We start from the raw sequence: 15,872 nt of genomic DNA, 5'->3' as shown, positions 1-15,872 counted from the left end.
TACTGAGAATTATAGTGATATACAAAGACATACTCAAAAAGGTATTCCTACATATAAGAGGATAATATTGAATTTCACTTTAAAATTTGATATACAACTAATTTACACTATTTTTAAATAAAAAATGGTTCTTGTCAAGAAGTGTGATTCCTGCGTGAACCTCTATCACTCTCTAAAATGATCTCCTTATCTCTTATGAATTGAACCAAATGGAAGGTATTGATTGGTTCCAGTGCAGATGTGGAACTACACTTTTGGATAAAAATGTCTTCCCATTTTTTAAATATAAAAAAGAAAAAAAAAAACTCTTCCACATGGCATAGAATGATGTCAGAATTTTCAGACTATCCTTCCACGTGGCAAAGAACAGTGTGAATAAACAGTTTATCAGGATATATAAAAGAGGCAACACTTTTTATAAGATTAGGTAGGAATTTCATTACCAAAAGAAAAAAAAAAAAAAGATTGGAATTTGGATTATTGGGAATTAATGAAGGGGTAGGCATCAGCATCTGGAATTCTGGATTAGGTTACAAAAATGGTACCCCTCGCATGTGGTCAACCTGAACAATAGCGGCCATATAATACAGTTGTGGTGACGACTGTGATGAGCAAATGCAAAAATTAAAAAATAATGGCAAAAAGGTCGCAACACGTACGAATAAATAATTTGCTGGTGCGTTTTTTAATTATCAAACATTGATTTAATCCCATTTCATCTTAACCATTGAATTGTTTATCTAAACTATTTCTCCCCTCTCTATTCTCAATTCGCCTTCTCCGTTTCCCTTTCATCATGAATTCAGCCGCCTTCTCTCTCTCCTCGCTTCATCAATCGAGTTTTTTCCCAACTGCAATCACTTTTAATTGAATTTACTTTAATTTTCTATTTCTTTTTTATATGGGTTTCAAGATTTTGGTTTTCTATTTTTCTAATTTTGAAGCACTGATAATGAATCCAACTTGTTGAAAACTTTTATGAAAATTAGTGAATCCAAGTTTCTATTGGAGCGTATAAAATATAGGAAAAATTACCCTATGCATAACCCAGAAAACATCCATCTCCGCATCCACCAACCTCGTTTAAGATTACTTAAATGGAGTTGTTGCCCCATTGAAATTTACCTTAATGGCGCTTTGTGAGGAGTGGGAGAGACAGAGTAGGGAAAGAGGGTACTGTGATTAGGGGTGTCAATTCGTGGCCCGACCCAACTAAATCGACAGGGACCAACCGTTTATAGATTGGTCCGGACCGGACCGTTTATTAAACGTGTCAAGCTTGAGCCCGGCCCGTTTATAAACGGTCGGTCTCGGTTTTGCTACTTGGACCGTCGAGCGCCCGACCGAGACCGGCCTATTATTGTGCACCGACTTGGCCCGACCCTTTAATGATTGTAGAATACCTATTTTACCCCCCAAATTAAAGAATAAAAACTAAAAAGTAAAGACATGTTCACATTTTAAATAATGGTTATATTTGGTATCATTTATTGATTTATTGTCATTTTTTTGGGCTTACATGAGTGGGTCGAAATATAAGAGCACATTTTAAAGAGGGCCCATTTAAAAACCAGTTAAAGCCCGTTTAACATTAAACATGTCCGTAGCCCGGTTAAGGCCTGACCAAAGCCCGATTAAGGTAGCCCGATTATAGCTCGAAGCCGACCGATCGAATATAAAGTATACCATGCCCTCAATAACTAAGCCCGATTAGTTAAATGGGCGGACACGGTGTAGCTTTTGAAAGTCTTCAAGCCCGATTAAGCCCGACCAAAACCGGACAGACCGGACCAATTGACATCCCTAACTGTGACTTTGCAGCAGAGGAGGGGATAGAAGAGAGGACGGAAAGTAATGGGGAGAGAGAAAAAAAAGAAGAAAAGTCATAAAAGAAGAAGGATTGTAGAAAAAACAGTCTTCATAAACTTCTCACCACAAAAGACGGAATTAATAACCATAAAAATCAATTAAAGACTTAGATTAACTCTATTCCAAATGTACGATTAAAAAAAAAAAGGGAAAATAAAATTGCAACACGTCCGTTGCGCTACCACCTGCCCAAAAATAATATGCAGAGATTAAATACAAAGTTGTAAGCCTTGAAATATCCGTTATTTTTAGGATTCTATTTGCAAAGAATATCCATGGTATGAACGCTACTATTTATAATAATTGGACTGAGATATGCCTACCCATGGGCCCTATTCTCCTGTTCCAAATCCAATATGCGGTTACCCCGCTCTCTCTCCCTCTCTCAATTGACATTTACCGTTGAGGGGATTGTTATGCAAGCAAGGAGTACCAACTGGTCGGTTCAGGTCAGTTTTGATTCGGTCTAACCGGTTTATCGGATTCATAAGTTATGCATGGACAGCACGGTCCTATTGATGGTTGGATATCGGTTTTTAATTGAGCTAAAATTCATATGGGTTACTAAACCATTTATCTCTAAATGGGCCTCAAATGGTCTATTACTTAAATGCTTCAATTTTCAAAGGATGTACTATCAAGATAATTATAGTCTAGGTAAAAGAGCTTAATGGTGTACGAATTAAACACTTGATTAATGCAAAAGAACTTGTTGATGATAAAGGTCTGAATTGATTCATTGAATTCATCTACGACAATAGCAATTCAGCAACGGTGGGGCTTACTCAGGCTCTTAGGGGGTTGGCTAAGTTGGGCTCTTAAATGGTCGGTCCTAGTCAAGCAACTATCGGGTTGGCCCTTCACATCGGGAATGACGATATTATTTGGTCTAAGTTGAGCCCGGCATATTTAATAAATAGTCTGGACATGTCTTGGGTTTTTTCAATAGGGCTCGATTGGGTTTTTTTTTTTTTTTTTTTTTTTTTTTTTTTTCGGGTAAAAGGGTAACCGATGAAACCATTATACAAGGGACCGAATAAAAATAATAATAATAAAAAAAATCTACTATTATCAAATGATCACATCACTCGTGGAGAAAAGATTTGGGTCAATTGTTTTGTTCGAATCAAAAGCAAGTTGAAGGGGCCTATATTTAGTCAATTCTACAATTTTTCTTTTTTTTAATATCATAATCACTAAGAAAAAAAACTTACCTCTTGTAGCAACATCCCAAATATTGGATTAGAAACTCACAAATCAAATATTTTGATAATTCTTTGGTTCTTCTGTTTCTCGATTCCAATTTCTAGCGTTTCAACTTATTCCGAATCAAAATTAATAAACGTAGATAATGCATTCCTTTTAGTTTTGTTTTCATATTTTACCCATAAAATGGTATGGCATGTGTATTAGTGAACTCTTTCCCATGTTTTATTTATGGAAGAGGGTTCCAAAAAACGTAGTGTGGCCCATGCATCAGTGTGGGAACTAATGGGAATGCACTTGAAAACATCACACAGCCCACAAGGATAGATTTCCACCTTTTAGGAGGAGCAGGGTGATTATTTGCCCCACTTTATGTTTGGGTATAAGAGCCACATAGCCTTTTAGGTTTATTTTTCTCTTTATTTATTTATGGGCAAGAGAATGCCACTTGCTTTCTCCATGCCAAGATACACAACCTACACCTCACTTCCCCATGTATTTGAATGTGGGGGATGTACAATACACCTTCTCCCTTTATTTACAGCAAAAGGAGCTATGTTCGGAAGTGTTGGTGCAGCCCGCTCTCCCATGTCTCTATTCTCTCCTCCCCTTGTGAAAAGGCACTTCTACACTTTCTTTGGGAGAGGAGAGAGATAAAAACGAATAGTGTTGGCTTTGGCTGCATTCCCAAATAGAGAATCCTCTTATTTATTTATGAGAGGGTTTCCTAAGAGGCCGTGTGACCCTTATACCAATGCAAACACTAGCTAAGGACTACTAAGAGCAACTAGCAGTATAGTAGAAATAAAGAAGTATCAACATAAATAAAACTTTTACCTTTTACGAGGAGCGGAGTGATCATTTCACCTCTTTCATGAGGTGGTAGATTTCATGAACTATTGCAACTTGCAGAAATTTAACCATATCATTGCCGCTTATTGCACAGAAGCTTAGAATTTCAAGTTGGTGGGGCCCACACAGCTGAGGTGGACCATATATCTAAGACACAAGGATATTTTGGCAAATACACATATCTAATCATGCCATTCAAGGAAGACAGGGAAAAGTAGCATTTTCCCCTCATTTTCCATGGAATCACGAGGTGGACGTTTTCGACTTTTCGTTGGAAAAGTAAACCGAACCTCTGTTCTCTTCGCACACCCTCCACGACTTTTCTACTCAAATTCTTCTTCTTCTTTCCTTTTTCTCCAATAATGAGAAGTTGAGGAAAGTGAGAGAAAACAATAATTCCTTTGTGTTTAGAAGACGAGAAAACAGGACCAACTGGTAAAAGCACAGAAACCTCTTTTTATATTATTTGTTTATTTATTTATTTTTATTTTTTTGTTTTCTTCCTCTCCTTCTCTGAAGCAGCAATTGGCACCAAAAAAAAAAAATCGTATTATATAAGTCTTTGAAGCTTGCGTTCTCTTCTTCTCTTCTTCTTATATTTTCGTAAAGAAAGCTTAAGCTCTGTTTATCTTCAAATTACTTCTCTTATTTTGTGTTGTTTGTTGTTCTTGAGAACTCGAGAAGTACAGAACGATGTCTTCTTCTTCAGCTACGGTTGGAGTCGATAAGGCGACCAGTGATCTTCTGAATGGTCCTGACTGGACTATGAACATGGAAATATGTGATTTTATCAATACTGGTCACTGGTAAATTGACTTCAACGGGTTCTTATGTTTGTGAATTTTCTGTCGAGTTTTAGCCTTTGCGTTTGTTTTCTTATTAGTTTTAGGGTTTGGGTTTTTAGCGAAATTATTTGAGCTTCGATCATCCCTTGATGCTGTGGAAACTGCAATCATAATTTTGTTTTTCTTTTCTTTTGATGGGGGGGGGCCAAGTTTTGAGCTTGTTGACTTTATTGAAATTTCAGAATCAGTAGGGCTTAGCTGAAATGAATAATTATTATGTTCAAGCCGCTCGAGTGATTTTCTCATGGAAAGAAGGTTTTTTTTTTTCTTTCTTTTTTTTGGTTGGTTGGGGGCTCCCCCTGCTTATTAGTTGTTTAAAGTTAGAAAGATGGAGCTGGGTTATTGATGAATTCTTAGTTTTATCGGGAATTGGCTGTGCTGTAAGTTATTGTTGGATATTTATTTGTTTTTAAAGAAGAATGAATCAGGGTTGTTTACTTAGGCTTTTGGTAAAATTTGATCAGGCAAGCGAAAGATGTCGTCAAGGCTTTGAAGAAACGATTGCAGCATAAGAACCCAAAAGTTCAACTTCTTGCTCTGACCGTACGTTTTATAGGAGCATTTCTTTGTTTAGTTCGCCTGTTCCTTTTCTGTTGATATGTACCCTTGATTTTTTGTTTCTTGTACAGATAATTGACGCCTTTGTTTTTTAGATATCACTTTGTATCCTGGATATATCTTCCTAATTAATTATTGGGGCAAAAAAATATTTTTTTTTCAGCTCTTGGAAACAATGATAAAGAACTGTGGAGATTATGTGCACTTTCAAGTTGCTGAACGGGATATTCTACAGGAAATGATCAAAATTGTAAGGAAGAAGGTGAGCTGCTTAACGTTGTAGGTCTAAGAAACTTTAAGTAATATAAGCATCATCCCTGTGGTACACATGATAAACTCATATTTCTGTTAATTTCTTCGTCTTGTTTGACATGGCATTTGTTATTCTATTTTACTTTATTTTGTGTGCATATGTGCTTGACAAGACATGTCAAGAAATGCTTACATCAATAAATGAAAGTGAGTCAACAAAGGCCCATGATTTGTAGGTGGCATTTTCAGCATAATTGTCACGTCTTGGCGATCCTAGGCGTTGGAGGGAAAAAATTAAGGCCACACCAACCAAGGTGGCCCTTGGCACCTTGACCTTGGTTGCCTAGGCGACGCCCTTGAGAACTTTGATTCAGCATCAGATTGGAATTTGATTCACTCATAATGCAAGCACCTTGGTTGCCTAGGCGACGCCTTTGAAGAAATTTTATTTGCAGCATCAGATTGGAATTTGCTTCACTCATAATGCACCTTTTATAGGCATTAGAGGCTTCCAACACCATCTAAAGGTTAAAATGAGGCTCCTTACGTGACCCAAACCTCATTGTATTATTATCTGGCAAAAATAGAATATACAACTTTTATGACTAGCATGTATTTGTGAGCCCACCTCTGTTTTTGGCTTAACTGTGGGTTCTTGTGGCTTTTTCTTTTTTTTGTGGATCATCATGTGGTTGGTGTAGATGGCCCAAAAAGCTGCGTGATGAACTAGAACTGTATGAACCAATTAAAATCAATACTTGAGCCAAGCAGGGCCAAATTTTAACTCTGATATGCAGGAGTGATAATGTTTCGATTTAGAAAAGATAAATGTCTTATTCTTTTTTTGGCTTATATGTGTATATCATGTATTGACACTTCCTATTTGTTATCTTATAATTCAGTTATTAGTTTTTGACTTTCCTTTACAGCTGACCCTTAGTTTATTTGTTGTATCCCTTGTGATTTAGCATTTCTACAACTTCTTTTTTGAATATATTGCTGGGTAATTTTTCCAGACAGATATGCACGTCAGAGATAAAATCTTGGTACTTCTAGACTCTTGGCAGGAAGCCTTTGGTGGGCCGGGTGGAAAATATCCTCAATACTACTGGGCATACGAGGAATTAAGGGTAAGCATCTGGTTTACAATATTAGTTTCATTTGCTTGTCCAATATTGCCTTGCTACTACAGTGTAGCAGTGTTTCCTTGATTTGTAATCAAATAAATTGCGCCTCAAGAAATTTTTGCGTGTAGAATTGTAGATTTGCAAGTTTGTGGTTATGAGTATTGTTGTAGAGGCTTCAATGGATTGTCACTATATGGGTGTTTCCACCTATTAAATCTTTTAGTCCAAAAGTTACTGCCGTGCTGTTAGAGCTAAGTAACCTTTTAGCTGGACTCCTTGCTGTTACTTCTCCTGATCTTTTAGAACTTTTCTATTTACTAAGGTGGTATTGTAGTTCTAGCAAGTTTTGAACCTTAAGATCCATTTGTATGAACTTCTCTCTGTTATTACCATATATACAGGAAAGATTTCTCTCTCCATTTTTATTCCTGATCCATGCCTTGCCTAGAGGAAACCATATTCTGCAATATGTACTAGAAATGATTGTGTTTGCATTTATGTGGCATGACACTCATTTATTGCACAAAATAAGCCCAAAAACAAGGAAACAGAAATGATCTCCTCTAAAGGACCATTCAGTCCAATCCAACTATCGAACAAACAGTCTTTGACTAAAATCATTAATTTTTAATGGCATAGCAGTTTTGAGGGTTGTGATGACTGTCAAGTCCTGGTGGTGGCCAGTCTGAATGGTCTAATCACCGGGTCCAACATATGTGAGGGCCATACTTGAAATCAGCTGAGCAACAGCTGTATTATTCATGGTATAACCTTTTACCTTCAGATGGCACTTCCAACCATATAATAAGGATCATTGAATCCCTTTTTTGGTTTCCCATCTAGATCATGGTTGATGCTGGTCAATCCAAGTTAAGTTTAGCTAGGAATTGCTGATCCAAGTTAACTTCAGCTAGGATCAGCCAATCCTGACTGATCCCATGATCTCTGCTATCAACTCCGATAAACATATTATTTGTGCACATAATAAGTTATGACAAAATGAAAAATAAATCCATGAAATAGTACTTGTCATAAGTATGGGGTTGCACTTTTTGCAGCGTTATGGAGTGCAATTTCCCCAGCGTTCCTCAACTGCCTCCTCTCTAATATTTACTCCACCGGTTACACATCCAACACTGGGGCATGCTCAAGCAGGTTATGGAATGCCCAGCAATACCTCAAGAAGGCTTGATGAAGCAATGGCGTCTGAGACTGAAAATTTGAGGCAAGGCATTAACTTTTATCTGTGCATAGGTCGATGGTGTTTAATTGTGGGGGATTCACATTTATGTATTCATTTTTGTGTGTGAGTTTCTCTCTTACTCTGTATTGTAATTGTTTTTTCCGGTTATTTTTCAGTTCATCAAACATAGATTCTATGCGGAGTGTTATGGATCTGTTGACTGACATGCTGCAAGCACTGAACCCAAATGACCAAAAGGTATGTGCATTTTCCCACCTGGATGGGGAATCAGTGTATACAGTAAAGCAGATTTAGATTGGTTGCTGCATAATAAATATTCTATTGTTGCCACTTATGAGTAAAGCTTGATCTATGATGATTTTAGTAGGGGGTTCTTCATGCAGCTAATCCTCATATTGTAATCATAGTCATATGTTTCCTTGGTGTTCATTGTATTTTTCAGTTTCCCCTTACATTTTTTTCTGGGAAATCATTAGATCTTCCAAACATAAAACAGTTCTGATTGCTTGAAGGACAATGTTAAAACTATCCTCTCCTCATTGAGGGAAAAATCGGAAGTTCAGGTCCTGTTTGGTTAGAGGAAAAGTGAAGTAAAAAACAAAAACCAGTGGTTAAGTGAAGTAAAATCAAGTGAAATAAGTTATAAGAAGCAGCTTTCAAATGGGATGTTCAGTTGGAAGGAGTTGATGGAACCACAACATAAATAAGTTAAGAGGTGCAAAAAAATTCAATGATATTTTGATTGAAATTTTTGTAAAATTTAGTCCCATATTTAGTATGTTGTTTGAGTTAGTTACGCAATTACTGTTGGTAATGATTAGAAATATTTCCATTTTGTTAATATCTTCAGTATACTTCTATTACACTTCGCTTCTATACATGACAGATCCACACACCTCGACCTACTGCTCTCGTGAAAAATTCTAATTCATTTTTGGGAAAATCATGTTGTAACTAAAGTTGGTGAAAAGAAGTTGCAACCTCACTCTTTCCCTTTAGTATAAGAAACTGTGATAGTACACGATTTCTCACACATATCCTCAATACTACTGGGCATAAATCTTGTTATTTCACATGGACAATGACATAATGATAAGTCACTTCAAATAAATTATTTTAATAATTGTTTTTTAACCCTTGATTTAAATAACTTGGGAATAAGACTAGGTGCAATCAAAAGAAGGTTACAACTTCTCAATACACCGCCTTGGTGACAAAAAAGATGTACCTTCATTTTCTCTCTTTTTAATTATATAGTTATTTGTGCACTAGTAGAGGCTATTGGAGGGCAAAGATTCGTGTTGCCGACCCCATTTAACTAAGATTTTCCTTACTTGTTGGGCTGTGACTCTTTCCTCTTATTTTCATCTTTCAATTTTTATTTTTCATTCTTTTCTTTTCTTCTCTTTTCATTTTTCATTCTTTTATTTTTTTCTTTCTTCATTTTTCATGTTCCATTCATCTCATTTCCCATCCCTCTTTTGCATCTCTTCATTCCCCCCTCCCTCTTGGATTGGACTTAAGTTTTCCCTACTATGTATTGCATGGATCCATGTAGCCAACCCCATCCTATTAAGTTGGGATAAGGCTGAGTTTGTTGTTGTTGTTGTTGTTATTTGTGCACTAGATTTAATCATTATTAAGGTGGTGACTATCTGTGACAAACTGGGCCGGCCCTCCTTTCCTGTCCATAATGATGAGGGTTGGTATGGCCAAAGTTCTAGGTTTTAGTTTTGAACCCAGTTTTGACCAGGGTTGAAACTTGGATGGTTTTGAGGACCAGATTAGATCCTGAAACTTCTATGAAACCCTATTTTAGGCACTGTAACATGGTGTAACCCTTAGATTTTAAAAACAAACACCCAAAATGGTAGTATATGTTGTACACTGCTATATACATTCTTTAATATGGCCTATGGCCTATTCCACACAATTTTGAATCTTTGCACAAAACTTCCACTATACAACAACTCTTCACTCTCAATGTGTTCCTCTACTGTCCAACAACTGGTTCCGCCTTTGTATGGGAGTGATTTGGCCAAAAGTAACAAAAATTTAAGTTTTCCACAAGCCTTAGTCAAAACCAGTGAAACCAACATTCAAACCTTTTTGTCTGAAATGATACAATTTATATAAAGATTTGTATTATTTTGGTCGAAACAATACTAAACCACACATATCTTCAAAAATTCACCAAAACAGAGAAATTTGGCCGAAACCTTGCACCTCTTACATTTCACAAGGAGTTTCATTTCGATATCTTGCGAAATCAAAAAAATTTGCAAAAATTTGATGAATTTCACTATTATGTTAGTATGTATTTTGAAGGGTGAAAGTATTAAGTATGTACTAATTGGAGATTTTGAAAGGTTAGGGTGATGTTGAGTTATATGGTTGTGATCTTCTGATAAGTGAATGTCTGATCTGTTGCATAAGCAACATTTGTACCAATTATGTTAACTGTCTTCTTTGGGGAGAACTTATTGTGTTTTTCTTGTTTGGCTGCAATTACAGTTATTGGGTTTGGAACAGGGAATAAACTGATCCCCAAACCTGAAGATCTTTTTTGGAATATTATTTTTTCTACTTATTTCCATGAGATCAAGAAGATGAATTATAACTTATAGAATATTTCCCTTTGTCTTTGTAGGCGGCTAAAGATGAAGTGATAATTGAACTTGTCAATCAGTGTCGCTCCAACCAGAAAAAGCTGATGAACATGCTAAGTTCAACTGGGTGAGTTTTCTGTAAAAACAAAATAAAAATAAAATAAAAAAAAGAACAAGTCATGGTTTTGACTTATTACTTCCATTTTGTGTTGATCTTTGTGTGTATCACAAGAAGATGAAGGTTGTGTTATGTGACGGTGGGGAAGTTTGCTTTTGATAAGTGATTATTTAATACTACATCAATTCCGGAGATCTTGACCAGAGGAGAGACCTTTACATTAGCCTTAATTTTTTTCATATATATTCCATAAGAAGAATAAAATAATTAGAAAGGTGAAAAAAGAAATGACTAGGTAAGTTTCTTCTACCCATCATATAAAGGGGTGGGTCAAGTAGCTTCAATCAGCTCTTAAATAACAAAGAAGCCCTGGTGCTGCTATTAAAACGATAAAAAATAGATATTATCCACTTTATTTATTTCTTCCCACTTTCTACTTCGTCGACCCAATTGGGATCAGTGAAGGATGGGACTGAACTGATCTATCGCACACTGTGTTGGCCAACCTGTTAGAAATATCAGACGTTTGCCCTTTGGGTCAGTGGATCCTCCATTTATATCATCCAATGCAATATCGATCTGGATTGGTTTTGCTATGGAATGGTTGAGTTCTACTACCAGTCTTTGAAAGCCCTGTTCTCTCCATCTCACTTATTCTTTGGTGGCCCTTCACAGTAGTAGACATTGTCAGACGCGCACACAGAGTGGGGGAGAGAGAGTTGTAAAACAGCTGTGATTCCCATGTGCTTTGTTGGAGAAAAGTTAACATGGATAGGTTCTGACTAGTGAACTGCCCTTTCAACTGAAGCAAGCCTGGGTTCTGCCATGCAAACCCGTGGACCTTCTATGTTTCAAATAAAATAATAAACAAATTACGAGACTTTGCCTTTACAAAGGGGCATGGGCCTGGAAAAGGGGAGGGAAAGCAAAGGCCTAACCACAATTCTCGACAAACAAACCTATCTTCAATGTTATTTATTATTTAATGGAGCTTTAGTAGCCTTCTAGTGTAAATCATACTGGTTTATCTTTTATTTCCAAAAATACCCCTAGGTAATTTTTGTAGAATTCGCTGGAAAGAAAATCTGCATATAAAAACTACAGGGATATGTTAATAGCATACCTTCCTACTATTTGGATGGTTCTAGCTTCTCAGTTGAGATTTTATCCCCAGAGCATAATCCGTTTTTGTGCTCCAAGTCAAAAGTGTGGAACTGCTTTGAGGTTATTACAAAGGTCATCCGATACCAACTTATAATTTTGGTTCATAAGTTTTTGAAAGTATGATATTTTGCTTGTCTGGCAGAGATGAGGAGCTTCTTGGTCTGGGTCTCATATTAAATGACAGCTTACAAAGTGTGCTCACAAAACATGATGCTCTAGCCTCCGGTTCACCCCTGCCTGTCGAAGCAAGAGACACCAAGCCTACGCCAACTGAAGAGAGAGACTCAAATTCCGGACCAAATGAAGTGAGGGACTCCAGCCCACGACCAAATGAAGCGAGAGATTACAACCCCCAGCCAAATGTGGGCCCCTCTACACCTATATCCCCAGTGACAAGCTACAAGGTAGACGATGAGGAAGAAGAGGATGATGACTTTGCTCAGCTAGCTCGCAGGTCCTTTCTTATACAAAACTAACTAGATCTATATTTCAGTAGGGAGATATCACATGCCTTTCTGCAGCAATACATATCACACACTTCAGTCGGTTACGGTCCCATTAGGTGACGGACCCACCTTAACATGCTCTAGGTTGAATATTGACACATTTGAGTCTGGCCAGTCTTCTGAGGAACATATTTTGAATAGTCTGTGTCCAAATTTCCATGCATGAGGGCTATTACATATAATTGCTGTGACTAGAACCTGAGATCTAGTTGATTCTTGTTAACGATCAGAGGTTGTTCGGTTATGAATGCAGGCGTACAATAACCACACTCGTGCCTTCTCAAGGAACAACTGCTGGCAATGGAGAAGGATCTTCCTTGAACTTGAGCAGTGATACAACCCTGTCAGCAGCAGAAGCCCTGAGCCCCAGCCCAAGCAATGCCTTAGTTCTTTCAGACCCTCCTGCACCAGTTCAGACAACTACAAAAGAACAAGACATGATCGACCTTCTGAGCATCACCTTGTCAACAACCTCAAATTCACCCGACCAGCCTCAAACAGCTCCACCATATTCTAATCAGAACATGCATCAAGTTCCTGTTTCCCACACACCTTCAACGCCTTCTAACCAAAATATGTACCAGGTACCTATTGCACCCACTACACAAGGGAACCCATATGGTTTCCAGCCCTACACTGGAAACCAAGGTCAGGTATCCTATAACGGTTATGTTGCTCCTTGGGTGCAACTTCAACCTCAACCTCAACCTCAACCTCAACTCCAACCACAATATCCCCAGTACTCATCCAACTACCCTCCCCCACCATGGGCAACAAGCCTTGCCAATTCAAACCAGAGCCATGTACCTGCTACAGCTTCTTACACGACTCCTTATGCCAATACGTCCAGTTCAAACATGTCATTGCCGATGGCTAGATCTTCACAGTACAATCATTCACTCCTTGCTAATAATGTGTCAACTGTACAGAGGGAAGCCCAGGTGACCTACAGTCCGAGGCTTGCACCCCCTCCATCTGAACACAAACCATTTGTTCCATCATACAGATTGTTCGAAGATCTTAATGTTCTTGGGAGTGCAGACAAAGGGTTGAAGAGAACAGGCAGTATGTCTCCTAGCATATCCGGCACAACTAGCCAAAGTATGGTGGGTGGAAGAAAGTGAAGCTTTTCATTGAATGATATTATTGCACTCTTCCTATGAGATATCTCATATGGACTTGATTTATGTGAATCTGGTGTATATCTAGTCTTTTGCTTGAAATCTATTTCAAGTCTTCCACACTACTTGTACAGCATAATTGTAATCATTGTCTTTTTATAAACTCATCAATGGTTACCACAACATTCCCCTTGCTTGAAACGGTGAAATCCGCTGGGATCCCTTCAATCCTTGTGATTAGCCTGGTCACATAATGACAGTCACATAATGACAGTCAATACATACTCAGTCGGTTCATGACTATTGTGATCCAATTGCAAGGTTCTTGCTGTGAAATTGAAGTATCTCTTCCTTGTGTGCTTATCCAGATTTTGCACCACGTACATAAGTTTTCATCTTCTCAACTAGATTTGTAATGTAATTATAGATCTTTTAATGAAGGGCATGGGATCTGACTCCCGACTCTAAAGCATGGACCCTTTCATTGCTCTCAATCCATGTATATGACCGTATAGAGCTTGCTTGCCTTCTTCAGAAGCTTCAAAGTTTTATGCAGCCCTTGAACTGACTTGTGAAATTTACAGAACAGAAGTAGGCCTTCCACTTTGCCCTCGGTTCAAGAGATCTTGTTAACCTATGAGCTACTATGGGTCTTGAGAACATTACATAGGAAGGGATCATTTTCCTGAGATTATACACAAGGGGTTGTGAGGCAAGATTTTGAACTCTGAATGGGGTCAAATCAGTCCTTGTCAATTCTGATCCAAATGGAATCAGTCTTAAAAATCCTAGAATCGATCCCTCAGATCTGAAAACCTAGCAATTCGGTTGTAAAAATCTTAGAATCGAGGTTGTAAAAATCTTAGAATCCATTGTTCTCAAACGTCTAGAACCGGGATCTATCATGGTCCAGAACCCCCAATCCGAGATTTCCATGGATCCAATAAAAACCCCCCATTATGCCAGAGGAAGCAAGATGGTATGTCTGTAAGAAGTTACGGGTTTCTAAAGCCTTCTAGAGCAGGGTTTTAGTATACTAGTATGAGCATCAGTATTTTTTTTTTGTTAATCAAGGTATCTGGGCCAGTTTACAAGCATCTCGACTAATCCTCGAGGAGACTATAGATCAGGTGAGCATCTACTTATACTTCATAATAATCCATTTTAGAAAAATGGATCAGGTAGGCATCTACTAATATAATCAATACGATACCGATACCTAAACCCCTGTCCTAGAAAGATAATAGTTCTTAAATTTATCAAGTATATATTTATAGAAAAAAGTTTCTCTAGTCCAGCAATGCTAGAGTGTTTATGAACTACTTACATGTTTTGCCATGTGGGGTAGGGTAGTAGGGCCATCCAGATTGTATTTATATATAGAAATGGCCACGACTGACATGTTAAATTTTAAACTTAGATCAACAACATATCAATCCATGTATTACAAATTCCTTTGTATTTCAAGGCGTCTATGGGACATTGGGTCTCTTCGCTTGTTTTCTTGTCTAGTGAAATTGTAGGCAATTATTCTCATTATTTTTTTTTTTTTCTTAAACACTTTTCAGAATCGATGGTCCGTGTCAAAAATGGAAAAATCTTTTTTCTGAAACATTATCAAATGCAGCCTAACAATGAAGGATATATTAACATTGAATGTATAATCCACTCCGTACACTCATCAAAGTTCATAAATGTCATACCTCCATAGTACAAATTCAATAATAACTCCACTGTTGTCCTACCTCCATAGTACAAATTCAATAATTACCCTCACTGATGTCCTACCTCCTTAGTACAAATTCAATAATAACCCCACTGTTCTTTCACCACATGGACACCATTCAAGCCCATTGGTCATTTTTTTTTTTTGGTTAAAAACTTAAAAATAAGGATGTTCCATAATAATGATTATAGCCTCTAGGACAAGCCTCGTACGACAACCAACACTTCTACAGGAATAATGGGCGATAGTGGGACATATCAAGACTCAAACTCATAACCATCTTACTCGAGCAGTGATGGATTAAGGACATTTTCACCACTAACTACCCACGCCATTGGTTGGTCATCCTTGATCATGGATGCAGGAAAATTCAGCCCCTAAAATAATATCAGGTGTACGTCCAAAAATGAATTTACATATGAGATAAAGTTTTCTGTCAAAAAAGGGTCCTGCCCCACAGACACAAGGAGGACGCACACCCATATCTAGGCGCAGGGGCGTTCTCAGACCCAAAAAAAAAAACACTTGCCTATCATAGATTTCCGCAATGAGAGGAGTAACATATAAATCAAAGGGTTGTGATGGATTACACCCCAAATGGCGTTACCTTTGTAGATAGTGGTGGATAAATTATGTCCAACTTCATAAGTGCGTACAATGAGACAAACACTGATTTTAATTATTAGTCACGCCGTGACACTACCAAAAATTTCAT

The 15,872-nt window shown here is 37.6% G+C and overlaps 1 protein-coding gene across 1 annotated transcript; it reads left to right on the top strand.

Annotated features, from left to right (window-relative positions):
* The first annotated feature begins 4,212 nt into the window (after nt 1-4,212).
* LOC122089338 (TOM1-like protein 6) lies at nt 4,213-13,632 on the top strand. Its single transcript, XM_042658981.1, has 10 exons — nt 4,213-4,362; nt 4,601-4,733; nt 5,237-5,315; nt 5,494-5,592; nt 6,599-6,712; nt 7,768-7,934; nt 8,069-8,150; nt 10,564-10,649; nt 11,947-12,258; nt 12,564-13,632. Exons 2-10 carry the CDS (start codon nt 4,621-4,623, stop codon nt 13,432-13,434), a joined length of 1,923 nt encoding a protein of 640 aa, XP_042514915.1. The 5' UTR covers nt 4,213-4,362; nt 4,601-4,620; the 3' UTR covers nt 13,435-13,632.
* Nucleotides 13,633-15,872: the final 2,240 nt, after the last annotated feature.

The sequence above is a fragment of the Macadamia integrifolia genome, chromosome 9 (genome assembly GCF_013358625.1).
Source record: "Macadamia integrifolia cultivar HAES 741 chromosome 9, SCU_Mint_v3, whole genome shotgun sequence".
NCBI classification, from domain to species: Eukaryota; Viridiplantae; Streptophyta; class Magnoliopsida; order Proteales; family Proteaceae; genus Macadamia; species Macadamia integrifolia.
Note: the sequence above shows the minus strand (reverse complement) of the source record. Positions and strands in the feature narration are given on the sequence as shown.